Raw genomic sequence first — 17253 nt, 5'->3', positions numbered from 1 at the left:
CATGAAGAACTGCACATCTGCTACACATATGTGCAGGGGTCCAAGGACCCAGCCTGAATTTGTACCTTGAAGTCTTGGTGTTAGGGTCCAGAAGACACTGAAGAAATGACTCTGAACTTGAGTAGTATGCAAACAACAAAATGCAATTATTCTGTAGAGATCCAGTATGCAGGGATCATCATCCAGGCAGAATGTTGACCCCCAGATGAGCACACAAACTCTACTTAAGGTTAACTGGGGGAATGTCAGGGACAGTTAGGTCGTCTTTACTGTGATTGGTACAGGTCAAAAGCAAGGGTCCAAGTGTCAATACTGATGATTGGCTAGGGCTAGCTAAGGCTTGATTAGTGACCGGGGGGGGGGTTCTCTAAACTGGTTCAAATTTGCTCAACCTGGTGGGAGCTCACAGAGGTTACATGCCTTAATCAGGGCACGGTCCATGGACACAAAGGCTACTTGAGTCTGATCAGGGCATAGGGCCTTCTCACACCAGTAGTTAAATAATCTTATCTCACTGGGTCAATTGTCCGGGGAAGCCAGTTCCTGTTTTTAATTTATTTTATTTTATTTTTTATTTTTTTCCTGGAACTGGAGTTCTTTTTCTGAGGAACAGAAAAGTCAGGCCTGTTCTGTCCCAGCAAGAAAATGAAGCCTGTCACAAAGTTGGTTTGTTCAGGCTTATTTAGCCAGGTCCTCTCATTGGGCTCCTACCTTAAGTCCTCATGCTTGCAAGAAAAGTACTTTACCAAAAGAGCCCTCTCTCCAGCTGCACTCTGAGGCATTTTTTCTTAAACTTTTATTTATTACAGTTTTGAAGCCCCCTACCTCATCCCCTCTCAATCTGGCCCTTCTTTTGCTCCTCCCAGGCCCTCTCCACGTCCACTGAGTGAGAGGACCGCCTCCCATTTCATCTGACCCTACCATAAGCAGTATCATCAGGACTGGCTGCATTGTCTTCCTCTGTGGACTGGTAAGGCTGCTCCTCACTCAGGGGGAGGTGACCAAAGAGCCAGCCAAAGAGTTCATGTCAGAGACAGTCCCTGTTACACTTACTAAGGTACCCCCTCAGAGAGTGAGCTGTCAGGGTGTATATGTGTGCAGAGGTTCTATGCATAGTCCTTGGTTGGAATATCAGTCTCAGAAAATACCCCTGGACCTAGATTTTTTTTCTTTTTTCTTTTTTTTTTTTTTTTTTGCTTCTGTTGCTCCTTGTGGAGCTCCTGTCTCCTCCAGTTCTTTCTATCTTTCTCTTCTTTCATAAGATTACCTGCACTCTGCCCAAAGTTTGCTATACTTTGTTACCCTTCTGGGTAGAGTCTTTCAGAGGCCCTCTGTGGAGGCTCCAGTCCTGTTCCCTGTTTTCTCCCTCTTCTGATGTCCATTCTGTTTGTCTTTCTGATTGAGGATTGATCAGCTTATCCAGGGTCCTCCTTCTTACTTAGCTTAATTAGGTGTAGAGATTTTAGTATGTTTACCCTACATTATAAATCTAATATCGAATTATAAGTGAGTATATGCCTTATTTGTCTTACTGCTTCTGGGATACTTCACTCAGGATGATCTTTTCGAGTTTCTACCATTTCCTGCAAATTTTATGATTTCCTTGTTTTTAACTGCTGAGTAGTATTCCATTGTGTAAATGTACCACAATTCTGTATCCATTCCTCAACTGAGGGACATCTGAGTTGTTTCCAGATTCTGGCTATTACGTATGAAGCTGCTAGGAACATGGTTGACCAAATGTCCTTGTTGTATACTTGAACATTCTTAGTATATATGCCTAGGAGTGGTATGGCTGAATCTTGAGGAAGCACTATTACTAACTGTCTGAGAAAGCACCAGATTGACTTCCAAAGTGGTTGCACAAGTTTACAAAGGGTATAAACTGTAATTACTATAAAGATTATAAAAATCAGGTGTCCATAGGTGCGTGGTTTTTTTTTTTTTTTTCTGGGCCTTCTATTTGATTTCATTGATTCACTAGTCTGTTTCTATGCCAGGACTATGCAGTTTTTATTACTGTTCCTGTATAATACACCTGGGAATCAGGTATGGAGATATCTCAGAAGATCTATTATTGTAGAGGATTGTTTTAGCTGTTCTGTGTTTCTTGTTTATCCATACGAAGTTGAGAATTTTTCTCTCAAGTACTGTAAAGAATTGTGTTGGTAATCAGATCGGAATTGCATTGAATCTGTAGATTGCTTTTGGTAAGATGGCCATTTTTAATGTTATTCCTGCTGAGCCATGAGCATGGGAGATCTTTCCATCTTCTCATATCTTCTTCTATTTCTTTCTTCAGAGACTTGATTTTTTTTTTTCCATACACGTCTTTGGCTTATTTGGTTAGAGTTACACTAAGGTACTTTATGTCTTTTGTGACTATTGTGAAGGGTGTAGTATCACTAGTTTCTTTCTCAGTCCATTTGTCTTTTGTATACAAGAGGACTACTGATTTTTTTTGATTAACTTTTGTATACAGCCACTTTGTTGAAGGTGTTCATCATCTGTAAGTGTTTCTTGGTATAATTTTTGGGGTGACTTATGTATACTTTAATATCATCTTCAAAAAATGGTTCTTTGACTTCTTCCTTTCCAATGCGTCTTGGAGATCAAACTCCTAGCTTTCACACTGCACTCTACCACTGAGTTACATCATCAGTCAATTTGTACTTCTTTGTGCTTGGTTGAGTATTCACCTCTACATGTTTTAAAGAAAACTACAATTATTGGAAATCAAAAATTTATTCCATTATACTATTGGGTCTATAAAGATCTGATGCTCTCTTCTGGCCTCTTCAGACACAAGGCACAAATGTAGTACACAGAAAAAAGGAATATGCAAAACACCCATACACATCAAATATAATTAAAACTATAATGTGTTGCTTTATATATGTCTTTATTCATCTTGACATAATTTTTGTGTCTTTTACCAGATAAAGATCCAATTACTTTTACCCTTCATATGGAAACTTATGTCCCATCATTCTTGAATGAATATTTTATTTTCTCTTTGTAACAGCTGTGGTACATGTCAATGTTCCATATGTTTAATTTTTGTTAAGGAATATTTAGTATATAGTCATTATATATGGTTTTTATATACACTATAACAGTTGGACACTAGTGTGAAATACATAGGCTTCGGTCAAGGTTATTTTCCTTATGTTCTTGAGTCACATCCTCTGTTTCAGTGACTACTTTTCCTGTATTTCTATGCCAAATCTGTAACAGGGCTGACAGAACTGAAGATAGCATTAAGATATACATGTGTCTCTCAATCTGAGAATATTGAAATAATGGACCACACAAGAGTTGGAATTTCTCCCAGGTATATTATTCTGGGAGAAGGGAAAGGCCTCTGTCAGAAGGGGAATGTTCAGCTCTAACAACTTTTCTGACAGTTCTACAAGATGAGACTGAAGCCCATGTCAATGATAGGTCAATGTAGTAGAACCATACCTTAGCTGAGACTGCTTAGATGTACATAACCTTAGCATTTCTATTTAACTTTAATTTGACTTCAGAAGACTGACGGAATGAACTGCTGTCACTCACACTGTGAATAGAACTACCACACACCTCCAAGAAATGGAATTTCTGAGACCTGTCCTAATTACAAGGTCATGGACGGAACACTACCACCACTGTGGCACAGAAGCCTGTTGGTAGAGTCTACTAGTGGCTCTGGAAGCCCTGGCAAAGAGCACCTGTCCAGTAGAACACAGATGTGGCATCTAGGTGGAAGTTCAGTTTTCATCTTCATACCATATTAGGTCAGTGGAGAGTGCTAGTCATTTTCATCACCCCAGTTCTCCACTTGGAGAACTGTTGCAAAGCAATAAAGGCTGCTTTTTTATTTATATCTCATTCTTCATCCTTTGACATTTCCAGTCCATGCATAACCTGTATATTTGAAGGAACTTTCAAAGCCAGGCCACCAGAAACCTAGCATTCACAGATTTCACTCTTAAGTCTACTTCTTCAAATCTTCAGGCATAGGAAAGGAATGGACACATGCAATTTTGATTAATGAAACAAAGGGGACCCCCCAGAATTGGCACCCCACCTTAGTTAAAAGAAAAATGTGTCAAAAGTGCATGCAAAGCAGAAATATTAAAGATGAGAACAAAAATCCAAACCATTTTTTAAATGGTTTTTAAAAGATCTGATTAATGTGGATAGTCCTTATTGAAAATGACAAAAGAAACAAATAAAACCAAACATGCACTGGAGAATATACCAGTCTTATCTTACAGTTAACCCAAAGCCCTGCAATGCATTTATAGTGGAATTGTTTGATAATATTTTTTTTTTCATTGCAGTTTATTCAGGAACCTTGAACAATCATCTGACCCTGGGGAAAGCCAGCCACAGCTTAAATAGCCTCTGGGTAGCCAACCCCAGTGTGCCATGTGGGCAATGCAGATAGGTCCACATACATGGAAGCAAGCCAGATCTTCGGCCTTAGCCAAATGTGGAGTTGTTTGTGACAGAGAGCACTCACCATCGGGAAGGTGGAAGGCGGAAACCAGTTCCATCTTTAAGGCACAGCATTTTGCAGCTCTCTACAGTTCCCCCTTTTTGTTTTAGACGCATCAGGCAAGAGTAGAGGTCTGATCTCTGATATTAGAAATAAATTGGGACTTTGTACTGATGTTCATTTAGGTGTCATCCACCCAAAGAGCATCAGACCCATCCGATACCTTTTTCTCAGAGGCGGGACCTGGGGCATCAACCCGCATGCAATCAGACATGCTCTTCTCTGGGTCCAAAGAGGCTGACCCTGAGTGCAATGCTTAGCCTCGCATCCTGAGCGTAACATTTTAGCTTTTTATGGTAGCCAACCATGCTTGGGGAGACTGTCCTGCTTCAATGGCTGTAAAGGCCTGAATGGTCATGGCTGCATTACTCTGTTGTGAGAATCTAATCTTGCATTTTTACCACAGGCAAACCAAGGAGACCAACACCAGAAGGCCTGCTAACGCTCCCATGCCCGCCCATTCCTTCAGATGATTCATGGTTGCAGCAATCCATGCTGATAATCCTGTGGCTAGTCCTGCATCCACTCTGGTAGAATTTACTGTGACAATGGCCACTCACAGCTGCTCCATCGTAGTATCGAATTCTCCAGTCCAATTACCTAAAATATAGCTAGACAATTGTTTAGACAGATTTGCAGCACGGGAAAAATTGTCATATTGTATGCTAGTGACACAAAGTCCAGCATACTTCCATTGACAGCCAAGTTGAGCGATTTGCCATAGGGTATCAATTTGCTCCTGCACAAGGTCAATCCTCTGATTGAACATCATCAAGCCTCCTTTTATTTTAGCATTAATTCCTTTTTGTACATCTAAGGCATGAGCTACATTGGCTAAAAGATTATTCAGGGTCTGAGCAGTCTGCACAGTATGACTCATGGCTAATGCCGCGGTGGTAGCTCCAACAGCTGCCAATGAGATGGCAGTAACAATGGTGGCTGTAGTTCCAAGATCCCTTTTCTGTCTGAAGAGAGTCATAGCTTGAGGGGCATCAACGGGCACAGGCACCCAGCGAGGCATACGAGTAACTAGGGCCTACCTAAATTCACTAGCATTCCAGCATTGGGCAAAAAAGCAAGTATCATTACCACAATTACTTGGTTCTATCTGGCTAATAATGAATAAAAATGGGGGATATAAACAAATAGGTGTGGGTTTATAGGAAATATTATGAGAAGCCTTAACCCCCTTGTTGGAACATCCTGCATCAGTTCTAGAACTAGCAGTGGTGGAGTCCGAGGTCTGAGTAGGTTCAGGAGACCATTGCCCCCAGGGGCGAGACGGGCTCCATGTAAATTGACTAACTCCATGTTTTCCTCCACTTTTGAAAGTCCTTTAAGGTTCTTAAATTATTTTTTCCCTTTTTTTAAAAAATTTTTTCATCAATTACACTTTATTTATTCTGCATCCCCCCATAAGCCCCTCCCTCCTCCCCTCCCAATCCCACCCTCCCTCCTCCCTCTGCTTGCATGCCACTCCCCAAGTCCACTGATAAGGGAGGTTCTCCTCTCCTTTCTGATCTTAGTCTATCAGTTCACATCAAAAGTGGCTGCATTGTCCTCTACTATGGCCTGGTAAGGCTGCTCCCCTCCAGGGGGAGGTGATCAAAGAGCAGGCCAATCAGATTATGTTAGAGGCAGTCCCTCTTCACATTACTATGTAACCCAATTGGACTCTGAACTGCCCTGGGCTACATCCGTGCAGGGGTTCTGGGTTATCTCCATGAATAGTCCTTGGTTGGAGTATGAGTCTCTGGGAAGTTCCCTGTGTTCAAATTTTCTTGTTCTGTTGCTCTCCTTGTGGAGACCCTGTCCTCTCCAGCTCTTACTATTTCCCAGTTCTTACCTAAAATTCCATTCACTCTGCCCAACAGTTGCCCATCAGGCTCAGCATCTGCTTTGATAGTGTGCAGGGCAGAGGCTTTCAGAGGCCCGCTGTGGTAGGTTCCTAGGTTGTTTCCTGTTTTCTTCTTCTTCTGATGTCCATCCTCTTTGCCTTTCCGGATGGGGATTGGACATTTTAGTTAGGGTCCTCTCTCTTGCTTAGTTTCTTTAGATGCACAGGTTTTAGTGGGTTTGTCCTATGTTGTATGTCTATATGAGTGAGTATATACCATGTGTGTCTTTTTGCTTCTGGGACAACTCACTCAGGATGATCCTTTCCAGATCCCACCATTTACCATTTACAGAATATACCATGTGTGTCTTTTTGCTTCTGGGACAACTCACTCAGGTTGATCCTTTCCAGATCCCACCATTTACCATTTACAGAATATACCAGTCTTATCTTACAGTTAACCCAAAGCCCTGCAATGCATTTATAGTGGAATTGTTTGATAATATTTCTACCACGTAAAAAAAAAAAACAAACAAACAAACAAAAAAAACCTTACCTCATTATTTTAGGACATTACTGATTCATACACAGTGCACTATAATATTGATTAACTTGTCTGATAAATATTTGAAGGAAAGTCTGTAGACCAAATACCAGCTCTTGCACTACCATTTTCTATTCCAGAGAACCTGGGTTCAAGATCAACAAGAATGTGGTTTTTGTACAAGGTTGTGATGCTTCTACCTAGAAGGGGTGTGTGTGTGTGTGTGTGTGAAGCCACTGTCCAGCAACAGTGCTCAGATACATCATCATGTGTGGCCCTTGAACCTGCTTAGGCAATGGGGTGTGCCTGGATACTTGGACATCTGTGGTCTTTTCATGTTGCAGATGGTTGCCATTTTAAACATGGTGCCTACCTGGCACAGTGCCTGGCTTCATATCTTCCCGTGCTTGGGTCCCAGGGAGGCTCCTGGGGCAGCAGAGGGAAGGCTCTGCATCCTGTTGTATCAACTCAGGATCCTAGCAAAATTGCAAGAGGTAATGTGGTGTGAAGGGGCAGAGACTGGAGAACAAGAAGAGGAGGAAAGGGACTCTGTGAATGGTGGTTGAGGAGATGAAGAGGCTGAGGCTATAGCATGCAGTGGCAATGACATGGTGTGTTCCCAGCAGGGACAAAGCACAAGAGGATGCCCTGGGGGACCTGAAGTGAGGGTTGGGGAGGAGAGATACATCACAGCCCTTACTTTCCTGTTCCTGTCCCGACCAACAGCCTGACAATCATGCCTGCTACTCCAGATACCTAGAAGGGCTGGAAACCTTGAGCTGTGATGTGGGTCCCTCCTTTCTTGTTCATAGTGTCACTCCTGTAACCTTGACTTACCTCTGATGCCTGTTTATATAGGGTTGAAAAGAGTGGACCCAGGCTTGTTCTGAAGTATCGATTACTCCATACACATGAGTTTTGCCATTTGGATGATAATTTAAGGAGACCAGGGTCTCCTTGAAGAGAGGAAATATGGTACATTAATTCTGGATGGCTGTCCTCATTGAAGGGGAGGACACTGCAGCCCTGTCCATGCTCTGTCTCTGCTTCTTACACTGGTGCTCTGACCAGAGGGCCTGGTCTCTTCTGTTCTCTAGGTCACCTCATTGTCCCCATCCTGGCCATAAATGCACTGCCTCCAACTACCCGACTTCTTTGGATGGTGATATTTGTGGTTTTAGTTTCCAAACTACAGACTTTGAATTAAAAAATACTAAAACACTAAAAAAAAAAAAAAAAAAAAAAAAAAAAAAAAAGAAAAAAAAAAGAAAAAAACAAATAAAAACAGGAATTCTATCCTCATACTTTTATAATGCTAAAGAACAACACAAACATTTTGGGTTTCTTTTTTTTGTTGTTGTTATTTCTTTGTTTGTTTTTGAACACAAAGATTTTCTGTGTAGGCTTGTCTGTCCTCGACTCACTCTGTAGACCAGGCTGGCCTCAAACTCACAGAGATCTGCCTGCCTCTGGGTACCTTAGTGCTGGGATTACAGGTGTGTGCTACTGTGCCCAGCTCACCCAAATACATTTTATCCCTGATTCAAACTGCCACTATGTAGATAGTGCTTATGTCCATCATCAAGCATGATTTTTAGTGGACTTTTAGGGACTCGGCTTTCTGCCACACCTCCTAAGACAAACTCCTGATCCTGTGACAAAATTGTAGGGATAGGGCCTTCCATACACAGTGAGTACCCAAGGGCACCTACAAGCAGCTTTTCCAGAGACTTGCCCACTGGTGCAGTCACAATGGGAGGGAGGGGCCAAATGACTCAGTCCAGTGCCTTTCATTGTCTATAGCTGTGACATAGGCAAGAACATTGACTCTCATTGGCTGGCGAGCAGATAAAGGTGGGCTCTCCCTGGCTGGCGAGCTTTAAGGGAAGTGGACAGCAGCCAGGGAAGAACCTTGTCCCTGGCTCTCCTGAGTGTGTCCGTTTAGACATTCACTAACATCCCATAGAGACTGGGGACTGGGTCCACAGTCCTGGAGACACACAACAGAGACCTGATGATTAATCTGTAAACATCAAGCCTTGCCCAGTGATTCCGCCATGCTAAGTCTTCTACGGAGGATATCTGCTTTATTTCAGTGGAACAAGAAGTCCGAGGAAGCACCCGAAGAACAGCCTCAAGGTAATCCTCTTCGAGTTAGCCCCCATGTCTGCCACTCAACGAGACTCTCCAGAAAGGTTCTCTTCCAACATGAGATGAGGTAGAATGGGCAGGAACAGTGGGGAGCAGTCTGCCACCATCCTGAGTGGCTGTTGAGCTGAGGATGTCCCTGAGTTCACGAGAGTAAGGCCAATACTATATTGTGGCCCAAGCTGCTTTGGTGGGACGGTGTTTGGACCCACTCACAGAACACGAGACACAAGTGTGAACTGTGTTGTCAAGATGACTTTGCATCTTGCCCTTGGAAGATGCTCTTGAGCATTCCCCAGAAGGGGAAATGGTTCCTGTCTTATGTTCAGACAGGTGATGTTATACGCTCATATCTACAGGGGTGGTGTATAGTGTTGCTTTGCTATGATGCAAAACTGACCAAATCAAGTTTGAAGGAGAGTGTTTGCTTCCACACCACTGTTCATCATTGAAAGAAGTGAGAATAGGGACTCAAGCAGGGCAGGAACCTGGAGGCAGGAGCTGATGCAGAGACCATGGCTTGCTCAGGCTTCTCTTTTATAGAACCCAAGACCACCATCCCATCAAGCACTGATTAAGAAAATGCCTTACCCCACTCACTCTGCCCAACAGTTGCCCATCAGGCTCAGCATCTGCTTTGATAGTCTGTAGGGCAGAGGCTTTCAGAGGCCCTCTGTGGTAGGTTCCTAGGTTGTTTCCTGTTTTCTTCTTCTTCTGATGTCCATCCCCTTTGCCTTTCTGGCTGGGGATTGGACATTTTAGTTAGGGTCCTCTCTCTTGCTTAGTTTCTTTAGATGCACAGGTTTTAGTGGGTTTGTCCTATGTTGTATGTCTATATGAGTGAGTATATACCATGTGTGTCTTTTTGCTTCTGGGACAACTCACTCAGGATGATCCTTTCCAGATCCCACCATTTACCTGCAAATTTCATGATTTCCTTATTTTTCATTGCTGAGTAATATTCCATTGTGTAGATGTACCACATTTTCTGCATCCATTCTTCAGTTGAGGGGCATCTGGGTTGTTTCCAGCTTCTGGCTATTACAAATAAAGCTGCTACAAACATGGTTGAGCAAATTTCCTTTTTGTGTGCAGCTTGTTTCCATGTATGTGGACCTATCTGCATTGCCCACGTGGCATGCTGGGGCTGGCTACCCAGAGGCTATTTAAGCTGTGGGCTGGCTTTCCCCAGGGTCCAATGATTGTTCAAGGTTCCTGAATAAACTGCATTGAAAAAAAAAAAAAAAAGAAAAGGTCTTACAGGGTTGCCTACAACCTGATCTTGTGGGGACATTTTCTCAACTGAGGTTCCTTCCACTCTAATGACTCTAGTGTATGCCAAGTTGCCATAAACATACACAGTACAGATGGTCAGAGCAGAGCTCCTGAATACTTGTTGCTTGCATTTGACATGAACCAGTAAGACCTTCGTTTCCTGTTTAATAGACATCTCAAACCTGCAGTCTGTGCATGGAGTCGTGACCAGCTTGTGTGCCAATTATGGATGGATTAACAAATCCATATTCTTCCACACTGACGTAGTCTGTGATAATATGCCTGTGAGAATCGGAGTAAATGTCATCGCTCTTGTGGAAGAAGATGAAACAACTCAGGTCCTGAATGCCATCAAGGTAACACTGAGTTTTCCCAGAGTCTCTTAACCTAGTGGGATTTTGATTTCTCTCCTGGATAAGACCAACACTAATGTAGGGTGAGTTTAATTGGCTTGTTCTGATATGTGGTTGCTGTATCATGTTTTTTCTCTTCCTAAAGATTTGTTTCAGTTGTCTTCAGTATTTAAATATGTTGAATGATGACAATTATGTGAACTCATATAATCTGCAGCTTCCACTGATAGGAAAAGCTTATTTTCTCTTCTAGGAATACAAACAATTGGAAATAGTATGATAAACATAATGTACTTTATACTCTTTTATATAATATTCAAGCTATATTTACTGTGCAACAAAGTTCTGTCATAGATTTTGTAAGAGTTAGTTCTAAAAACAGAATTAGCTCAGGTATTTGCATATCAATGACTATTCTCAAATAAAGTTTGGCTATACTGTTCTAATGTATAGCCTCAGGCATAGGCTACAGAAAAACCTTTTTATCAGTACTGATATGCAAGGTACATTTATCATTATCATTATTAGTATTGGAAAATTACCAAAAATTTGAGAACTGAAAATCAGAGTCATGTTTTTTTTTTGTTTGTTTTGTTTTTATTTTTTCAGAATTTCCTAAATACTTAAAGTGTCTTTGGGTGACTGAATCTGAGTCCTGGACCATGGTGTACTTATTGTGCTTTTCTAGGTGGGGTCACCCACATTCCTCTAATAATGTCTCTTTAGGGTGTGTATAAACTCACATTTCTCACAATGTTGGGCTTTGGTGAAATGATCTGCATTGGTACCAATCTGAGGTGAATGGGCTTAGTGTTTCTCTCCCCAGGAAATGTGATAAAGCACATTGTCAGTCATATTTTGTTCCAGAATAAAGAAACTCTTATCCTCTAAGTTTAAAAAAATACTCAAGGTGTAAGAAAAGCAGACATTCCTGATGAGACCTGATATGCTAGGATCAGGTGGAAGTGGAGGATGACCTCCCCTAACAGTGGACTGGGGAAAAGTCTTGGAGGAGAAGAAGGAAGGTTTAAGGGATTGGGAAGGGATGTGGGATGGGGCTACAGCTGGGATGCAAAGTGAATAAATTTTAATTAAAAAAGAAAACATACATACAAAAGAAAATCAATTTTGCACTTTTCATTAGTATGACCCATCTAGAGTCATATGTAACCTATTATATAACCCATATCCCTTTTTTCTTGTTTTTATGTACAATTTCCTTAACCTGTAAGCATATTGTTTGCATGTATCTCTTCGTTATAGCAGGAAATGTTAAGTTGCAGTCATCTCATGAATAGCATCGTGGTACATGCCTTTAATTATACCATTGGGTGGCAAAAGGGCATATAGAATCTCTCTGAGTTCAAAGTCAGAATGGTTTACATAATAAGTTCATGTCTTCCAGGGCTAAAATTTAAGGCCTTGTTTCAGATAAACAATGTGAGGTAAATTTTCTGTTTTGGATATTAGTTTTATGTGAGAGAGTCTTACTCAATACATCACACGGCCTCAAGTTAACAATGACCCCTTGCCTAGCCTCAAATTTGCAGCCTCTGACTCCTAAGTGCTGGAATTACAGGCCTTAAATACTGTACTCTATTTCTTTCAGAGAGCTATACACGTTATGAAAACAGTCAGCCTGAGTTTGATATATGGGTGCTAACAGAAGGATGCACCATGAGTTGGACCACCCACTTTACTTCATTTGTTTTCGAGGACAAACTGTATCTTGGAGCCTTTCTTGGTCTTAGACTATCTGCACTCTTTGCTTTGATTGTTGGTGGTATTTCTGTGGTGAGAAAAATGACAACTGGGAGAATGGAAACTTGCCAGGAAAACTCAGAAATGATTTAGGGTTCAATATGCCTGTGCGTTAGTGTAGACTCAGGATGCAGAAGGGTCAGAGTTTGAGATGCTCATTCCCCTGCATGCTGACATAAGTGGTGGTGAGCAGTCAGACAGGAGCTAAGCTCTTGTCTCCTCAGTGCAAGCAATCCTGGGAGAAGGACCATCCCATCTGTACTGGTAACTATCCAGAAGTACACCAAGTGACAGGTAGAAATGGAAAGTATTTAGGGTTTGAAAAGACATGTAACATCCTTTGGTATTAGTGATTCCAGCGTCCATCAGGGATCTTAGGACAAGAACTTATCATTACTCTTCTCCCTCTACACATAATGAGTGCATCCAAAATAAGTACCATGTGATTGGGAATGCAATTCACAAATTGTTCCACATTTCCCAATGGTGAGTCCAGATGGCCATTTCTGCAGTCCTTTTCTGTGTCTTTCTGAGATATTTCAATAGCATGCATATTGCTCACTTTTGCTTTTCAAACAGGCAGCAAGTCACAGTTTCTGGATAATGGAGATGGTTTTCTGCTTGTGCTCATGTGGCTATTCTATTTCCATATAAAGGACATACATTGATAATTTTAAAGGAAAAACACTTCCAATAAGGGTCATTATCTTTGTTAAGCCAGAAAAATACTATCCTTCCAGACTGTAGGTAAATGGAGCCAGCCTTGCATGACTTGTCTTTGCAATCTCTTCTGGGTTACTTCTTCCAAGGCATTGAGAGCTCCTGTACCCAGGCCACATAGGGCTTAGCATGCTTTCCTCCCTTCTCCAAAATTGTGATGCTCATTCTTGTCTTTGTTGATTTATTTGTTCTCCACTCCTGTCTGCCAAGAAACCCACTTCTCTTCCTTCCCATGTACCTCAAAGCCCATTTCCTCCAATTACCCCATGACATGTCACTCTAGCAATTTCTTTCTGCATACATGTGCAAAACAATTCTCTAATTTGAGTGACAACCATGATTACAACTTGTTCAGGAGTAGATATTTAAATGTATTTTACACTGTTGAATTTTGAGTTTCAAGAAAGCAAGAGCCCTGTATTCCTAAGGCCAGAAGGTAAGTTTGTGAGTGAGTTAAACAAAGGTGTGAAGTTCACATTTGCAAGGCAATTAGTAGTCCATGGAGCAAGAACACAGAATTTATGCCATCATCTCAGGTCCATAGCACATCTATAACAGAAAATGCTTGTTGGAGGTTTGAGAAGAGGTGTTTAATAGCTTTCTGCAGCAGGAGGGCTGTTCGGTATGAATAATAAAGTCCATTGTCTCTGGCACAGAACTATACCCTGCAAGTATCCTCAAAATTGTGAGAGGTCAACCCACTAAAACCTGTTGTTTTAATGGCAACACCTTGGTAAGTGTACAAACTCCTGAATATAATTGTTGTTTTACCTGCAGCTACTGTCTTCTTCTCTTATAGGTGAAAATTATGAACAATCCACTTGACTGTAAGGATCCATCAAAACTCGGCAAGAGATTTTGTATTAAATATGTCACTCACGTAATGCAGGACAACATCTACGTTAGCAATGGTGTTTCTTTTCCTATACACCTGTTTTCTGGAGGTAGGATTTATAGCTTTAACAACATTGGGCAAGGCATATAGGTATTGGGCTTGGGTTAGAACCTCTTGAGAGTGTGGTAAATGTCCTTGAAATTGAAAGTAAGGCACAATTAATGGGAAAAGGGTAATACTATAAACATCGCCTACAGATTCTGTCCCTTGTGAATGTCATCATGTGTCCATGTGGTTTTCACTAATTGATTCATTTATTTGGCTATTTTTTTTTATTTTGATTTGTGGCATAGGCTTCGTCAATGTTACCTGAAACAAACAACATATGTGAGAATTGTTCATGAGATTAAGAATCACTTCCCTTGCCCTTCTGAGTGTTAAGATCATAGTCTTTTTGCCAGTGCATCAGAATGCATTCAAAATCAAATCAGTGAGAGCATCACACATGTATAAGAGATTTACCTTGAAAGTACTTCCATGACTTTGAAGCAAAGGTGCATACAGGTCTCTTTTCTCTTTGTGTCCTCTTTCAAGAATACTCAAGATACAGGTTCTAATATTTTGTCCCTAGACCAGGTACCAACGTTCAAGCATGTAATTGTGATATGTACCTAGCTACCACCCTCAAAAGAGATATCAGTGTGACCCCTTGAGTAAATCCAGGGCTCCTAGCCATAACTTCCATTCTCAGGCACACTCATGTCATTATTAATGCCTGACAAATCATTGGAGATACCCATCATTAAAAGGGCCTAAGCTTTCCCTCCATAAGTAAGCTATGTGAGGTTTCTAAGCATTTGGAAAAGTTACCCTACATGCAAGAAATGTTGGTCAGCATATTGCTGTGACAAAGGGATGTGATCCTAGTGCAATTCTTACACTTCTAACTTTGTTGACTGTTTCAGCATTCAGGCCTTTCAAGGGAGATTTGGTGCTGGTGGCCTATTCCATGATCACAGGAACTTCATATATCAACATTGACTCTGTGAGACCACTTAGCTTTCAGAATATGCAAAGGGTAAGTTACTTCATAGGTAGGTGGCTACCTATCCTTCCTTCCTGATACCTTTCTCACCCAGGGTTTTGTTTGGTATGTGTGGCAGTATATCCCCTGCCAAAGTGCGTGAAATGATATACACATTTGTTCACTAACTGAAAAGAAAATAAGCAGAAAGTTATGTAGAGCATACACATACTCAATTCCTAAGCTGTGAACTTTACTTGACGTTAGGCTATTCTGTGGACAACAGTTACAAGACTGTCTTGGCTATGAGACAATCGTGGGGAAACCCTGAGTGCAGGGGGTTTGAGGTGTTCAGCCTGCTGATGAAGACAATCAAGACTTTGGTCAGTAAGGCCTGAGATGAGATGTAAAACCAGGGAAGTAGAGTGTGTAGGGCAGACACCCAGGACTCCTCCTGTTTCCCGGGTTTAATTAGAGTGTGGGGGATGGTGACTCAGATGTCTTGACTCAGTACCCAGGCATTTCCTGTGTGTCAAGGATGAGAGCCAGGATAGGGTGAGAGACCTGCTATTTGGAGCTGAGGGGCTGTGGAGGGCCATCTGTGGAGGGTTATCCTTCATACTCATTGCCATCATTTTTCATTATAGGCCTGTATTACCAGACTCGATGGAAGAACTGGAGTCGTGGAACATTGTATGATGTTTACACTGGATTCTCTCCATACTCTCAGTGGTTATACACCTGCATTATATGACGTGGTTAACGTGATTGCGGTAGACAGCATTCAACTACCGTATTCTTGGAGGGTGGTATCCATGATTCCTGCGGACATGTTGTATTAACCCATCTTGTTCAATCCTTTCAAGTGTTCCTACTGGGTGTTACCGCCTGGTGAAATATACTAGCATGGCTGAGAAAAACAAAAGGTGAATGAATTCAGGACTTTTTTTTGAGCGTTCTTGGGTTATTTGTTTGTTCTTTTTTGTGGAATTTTTCATGACATAGGTTTCTTTTGGAAGATGTCCTGTCATTTCAAGAATGTGCACTATTGGGTCTTGAATGTAGAAGAAACCAATTGCATTCAGGTCAAATTCACTATTTTCCATACGCAAGAGTGTATTCTCTGCTGTGGAACCTCTTTCCTATCCTAGGATTTCACTTCCATATAGACAAACAGGTTGAGTTTTCTTTTTTTAAATCACCCAGCTGTTAGAATAGATTTGGTAAACATTAGGGGAGGATCTCTAAAGCCTCTTTTAACCGAAGTCCTGGCACAGTAGTATTGCTTTGCTATAGTTTTAATAGTAGGGATTAAGTTTCTCAACAATCTATTAGAAATTCATTTGTTCACTGAAATGGGAATGCTAGCATGTGCTAAAATATGCTCTGTGACGGAATTCATGGGATAGGAGTAGCTTTTTTTAGATATGAATCCTGTGGAAACATCAAAGCTTGAAGTCCATATTGATTTTCCAATGGTAAAGGGCATCAGAATATCTCACATCTGCACTCCATGAAATTTCTCCTCTCTTTCATGAAATATAAGTGCATCCATGGATCAGTGGCATTTGAGAGCTTGAATATCACTGGGAAGGGTTTTTGTCTTCACCCCTCCTGTACTGTCTACAAGCCTGGCCTCCAGTAAACAGTTTGATGTTTGTGCAAGGTTAAACATAAAGGTGAAACAACTAAGAGGAAATGAAAATTTAAAATAATTGCCATGTAGTGTCTGGAAGACACTGCTGAGTTTTCCAAGAAAACAAATGTTACCAGGCCACCTCAAATCCATTGCTGACCCTCCCCAAAAAACACCTGGTTTTGCTTTGGCTTGAGTGAGTGCCTGGCCATCTGTGAGTTAGTGATTGACTGCAAGCACTGCAAGTTTGGCCTAGGAGTTAATTAGGTTTCTTGATTTTTCTGTTGGTATTTTTGTATTTTCTCCCGGACACAGAGCCTTTTCTGTTGTTGGTAACTAGGAAAGGCAAGCTGAACTGCTCTCTGCAAGCCCTCATCTGAGAACCGGCAAGTTTCTCCAGATTCAGCCACTAGGTGACACACTCTGTGAGCTATTGTTTGCTGTTTCCTTCATTTTTTTTAATTACAGTTAATTCACTTTGTATCCCACCATAAGCCCCTCCCTCCTACACTCCCAGCCCCACCCTCCCTCCCCCTGGTTCTCGCTTGCCCCTCCCAAGTCCATTGATAGGGGA

The 17253-nt window shown here is 41.6% G+C and overlaps 1 protein-coding gene across 1 annotated transcript; it reads left to right on the top strand.

Annotated features, from left to right (window-relative positions):
* The first annotated feature begins 8984 nt into the window (after positions 1 to 8984).
* LOC132649950 (cancer/testis antigen 55-like) lies at positions 8985 to 15885 on the top strand. The gene is made up of 5 exons (XM_060374722.1): positions 8985 to 9066; positions 10522 to 10706; positions 13984 to 14128; positions 14985 to 15097; positions 15691 to 15885. Exons 1-5 carry the CDS (start codon positions 8985 to 8987, stop codon positions 15883 to 15885), a joined length of 720 nt encoding a protein of 239 aa, XP_060230705.1.
* The last annotated feature ends 1368 nt before the right edge of the window (positions 15886 to 17253 follow it).

Source organism: Meriones unguiculatus, chromosome X (assembly GCF_030254825.1).
Source record: "Meriones unguiculatus strain TT.TT164.6M chromosome X, Bangor_MerUng_6.1, whole genome shotgun sequence".
Classification (NCBI taxonomy): Eukaryota; Metazoa; Chordata; class Mammalia; order Rodentia; family Muridae; genus Meriones; species Meriones unguiculatus.
This window is presented reverse-complemented; position numbering and strand designations above follow the sequence as displayed.